This window comes from Salvelinus sp. IW2-2015, linkage group LG22 (assembly GCF_002910315.2).
Source record: "Salvelinus sp. IW2-2015 linkage group LG22, ASM291031v2, whole genome shotgun sequence".
Lineage (NCBI taxonomy): Eukaryota > Metazoa > Chordata > Actinopteri > Salmoniformes > Salmonidae > Salvelinus > Salvelinus sp. IW2-2015.
This window is the reverse complement of record NC_036862.1, coordinates 32998950-33003120: the sequence shown is the minus strand read 5'-3', so window position 1 is coordinate 33003120 and position 4171 is coordinate 32998950. Positions and strand designations below refer to the sequence as shown.

The 4171-nt window shown below is 40.6% G+C and overlaps 1 protein-coding gene across 1 annotated transcript in view; it reads right to left on the bottom strand.

The window, feature by feature from the left end:
• LOC111982728 (calsyntenin-2-like) overlaps positions 1 to 1274 on the bottom strand; it is a 3613-nt gene extending 2339 nt beyond the window's left edge. The window contains exons 1-2 of the mRNA XM_024014329.2: positions 1125 to 1274; positions 757 to 880 (exon numbers count right to left, since the gene is read on the bottom strand). Of these exons, the coding sequence (XP_023870097.1) occupies positions 757 to 880; positions 1125 to 1259 (259 nt within the window). The 5' untranslated portion in view covers positions 1260 to 1274. The remainder of the gene's footprint in view (positions 1 to 756; positions 881 to 1124) is intronic.
• Between the last annotated feature and the right edge of the window lie 2897 nt (positions 1275 to 4171).

Here is a 4171-nt window from a genome sequence, read left to right as displayed (position 1 = left end):
TCACTATGTGTCGCCTCATCTGTCAGACACACGCACACACGCACACACACACAAATAACGCAAGAGTGTTGCCGCCTGAAGATGGGATAGATAGAAAAAGATTTTCCGATAGTGTCTTTAATGAAGTGAATAAGTTACATTGTTCTTTAGGAGACCATACACACCCTCTAGCAACATTCTGTGTGCATTCATGTTATATACTGAGGGGCTTTCATGAGAGAGATCAATGGCTATGGATTGGTCTTTAAAAAAATCTCTGTCTGTGTGTGTAATAAGAAGCAGACTGAATCAAATACCATTAAAAGGAGTCCTCTGTAGCTGGATGAACACACACATTTCAATATCATTCTCTGAAGGAGAGAGAGAGGAGGCAGGGTGTTGATCTTATTTTGAAAGTACAGTAAGACAGATAAACATTACAGATCAAGGGACCTTCTGTGTTGTGTGTGTGTGTTGTGTGTGTTGTGTGTGTGTGTGGTGTGTGTGTTGTGTGTGTGTGTGTGTGTGTGTGTGTGTGTGTGTGTGTGTGTGTGTGTGTGTGTGTGTGTGTGTGTGTGTGTGTGTGTGTGTGTGTGTGTGTTGTGTGTGGTAATGCCCCATTATGTGTTTGTGCGTACAACTAAGATATTTTGGTTTGTGCAAAACCAAATATGGGTATAGACTGATGATTCTATAGTGAGCTGTGTGTGGGGTATAGACTGATGATTCTATAGTGAGCTGTGTGTGGGGTATAGACTGATGATTCTACAGTCTTACCTGAACCGYGTGTGGGGTATAGACTGTGGACCATGGCCGGATGATGAACCACTTGCATGTACTGGGGCGGGGCTACCATGTGATTGACATGCTCCCCAGCCTCTGATTTGTGGAGTACACTGATCTGGGTGGGGCAAGAATAGAGAGCAAGGTTATAGGTATAATAAGATAAATGTCTCAGAAAATACAAGAGTAAACTACAAATAAGGACTATTAGACACACAACTGTCAGAGGCTTTCTGGCTAGAGCAAGAACATAGAAGGAAAGGGGTCTCAAGTCAGGAATTGTCTTAACAAATGTAATCTCTAAAAGCACAGGAACATTGGAATTCCTATATCTTTATCGTTCCACTCTCTAGTCCACTGACCTCCAGGGTGTACTCATTGCTGGTGTAGCGTCCGTTGAGCTCGGAGCAGGTGAGACGGAACTTCCTGTCTGGGGTCTGGGCGGGGTACCAGTTGTGGTAATGCACCTGTCTGATCACCTGCTCATAGTTGGACATGGAGTCCACACCTAAGAGAGATGGTGGACATGTTTCCATGGTCACTACCAGTTTCATAGATACAGGGGTTATGGGTATAGAGGAAGATGGGGGTTATGGTTATAGAGGAAGATAGAGGTTATGGTATAGAGGCAGATGGGGGTTATGGGTATAGAGGAAGATGGGGGTTATGGTTATAGAGGAAGATAGAGGTTATGGGTATAGAGGAAGATGGGGGTTATGGTTATAGAGGAAGATAGAGGTTATGGTTATAGAGGCAGATGGGGGTTATGGGTATAGAGGAAGATGGGGGTTATGGTTATAGAGGAAGATAGAGGTTATGGTTATAGAGGAAGATAGAGGTTATGGTTATAGAGGAAGATGGGGGTTATGGGTATAGAGGAAGATATGGGTTATGGCTATAGAGGAAAATATGGGTCATGGTTATAGAGGAAGATATGGGTTATGGTTATAGAGGAAGATATGGGTTATGGTTATAGAGGAAGATATGGGTTATGGTTATAGAGGAAGATATGGGTAATGGGTATAGAGGAAGATATGGGTTATGGGTATAGAGGAAGATATGGGTTATGGGTATAGAGGAAGATATGGGTTATGGGTATAGAGGAAGATAATTACATGGCTTCATGTTATTAGGAGAAGATATGGGTTTAATGGTATAGAGTAAGATATGGGTTATGGGTATAGAGGTTTATGTGGTTATGGTATAGAGATAGATTATGGGTTATGGTTATATAGAGGAAGAGGGGAGTTATTTTTATAGAGGAAGATATGGGTAGGCAGGAAGATAGGGTAGTTATAGAGGAAATATGGTTATGGTATAGAGGAAGATATGGTATGTGAGAAGATAGGGGATGGTTAGGTGTTTGCATTGTAACATAGATGCGAGACGATGCTCAATGGTGGAGTTGCGATCAGAGGTTATATATGTTAGATACAGGAGTGAGATGTTTCCATGTAACTTACCGTATATATGACATCCTGGTGGAGTGTGCGTTCTAGTGTTTCCCATGCAGGGTGCTACGCTGCAGCTGGAACTCCCTGCTCCGGGCCTCAGCTCCTCCCCCAGCACCAGGAGTTCACAGTAGGTCCAGGTTATGAATGTATCTCCTCCTGGACCCCCAGCTTGCCCGCTGAAACAACAATCAACAACAAAACACACACACACAACACACACACAACGACACACTACACACACACAACACCACACTAGCACACACACACACACACACACGACACACACACACAACACACACGAGGTGAATGCATGCACTCACACATACAGACCTTGCAGTTAATTTGATCACTTCTGTTGCACACAGAAATGCAAACTGGTAGAGTACGGAGGTTGAACAAGGCTTCTAAAAAAAGGTTTAATCAAGCTTCTAAATGTTGTAACAAAGGCTTTCTAAAGGTTGTTTAACAAAGGCTTCTAAAGGTGTAACAAGGCTTCTTAAAGGTTGTATAGCAAGGTTTCTAAAGTTGTTATAACAAGGCTTTCTACAAGTTTAACAAGTGCTTCTAAAGTTTGTTAACGAAGGCTTCTAAAGTTGTAACAAAGTGTTTCTAAGGTGTAACAAGCTTCTAAGGTGTGTAACAAAGGCTTCGAAAGGTTGTAACAAGGTTTCTAAAGGTGGGGATTTTAAACAAGGCTTCTAAAGTTGTAACAAGGCTTCGTAAAGGTATGTAACAAGGGCTTCAGTAAAGGTTGTATAACAAGGTTTCTAAAGGTTGTAACAAGGCTCTAAAGGTTGTAACAAGGCTTTCTAAAGGTTGGAAACAGGTTTCTAAAAGGTTGTAGCAAGGCTTCTAAAGGGTTTGTAACGAAGGGGTTTCTAAAGTGTAACAAGGCTTCTTAATAGGTGTTAACAAGGCTTCTGAAAGGTTTTAACACAAGGCTTCTTTAAAGTTGGAAAAGGCTTCTAAAGTTGTAACAAGCTTTCTATAAGTTGTAACAAGGCTCTAAAGTGTAATCAAAGGACTGCTAAAGGTTTGTAACAAGGCTTCTAAAGGTTGTAACTAAGGCTTCTTAGAAGGTTGTAACAACGGCTTCTACAGGTTGTAGCAAGGCTCAGAAGTGTACAAGGCTTCTAAACGTTGTAATCAAGGCGGTCTGAAACAGGTTTGTAAACAAGGTTTATCGCAAAGTTGTAACAAGCTTGTCTAAAAGGTTGTAATCAAGCTTCTAGAAGGTCTGTATACTAAGGTTTCTAAAGGTTGTTAGACAATGCTCTAAGTTTTTTATCAAGGTTCTAAAGGTTGTAACATAATGGTCATTCTACAAGGTTGTAACAAGGCTTCTTAAAGGTTGCTAAACAAGGCCTTTCTAAAGGTTGTAAACAGAGGCTTCTTAAAAGGTGTTAACAAGTTTCTAAGGTTTGTAACTAGAGTTTCGTAACTAGGTTGTAACAGAGCAATTCTAAAAGGTTGTACACAAGGCTTCTAAAGTTGTAAACTAAGGCTCTTTAATAGGTTGTAACAATGGCTTCTAAAAGGTTTGTTTAACAAGGTTTCTAAATGTAACAAGGCTTCTAAAGGATTCGTAATCAAGGCTTCTAAAAGGTTTTAACAAGTGTCTAACAAGGTTGTAGCAAGTTCTAAAGTTGTAACTAAGGTTTCTGAAAAGGTTGTAACAAGGCTCTAAACGGTTTGAACAAGGCTTCTAAAGGGTGAACATAGGTCTTCTAAAGGTTGTCAACAAGCTTCTAAATGGCTGTATACAAGGTTTTCTAAAGGTTGAACCAAAGGTTTCTAAAGTTTGTAAACAAGCATTCTAAAGGTGTGTAACAAGGCTTCTAAAGTTGTAATCAAGGCTGTTCTAAAAGGTCTGTAACAAGGCTTCTAAAGGTTGTAACTTATAGGCTTTCTATAAGTGTAATCAAGGCTTCTAAAAGTTGTAACATAGGCTCTAG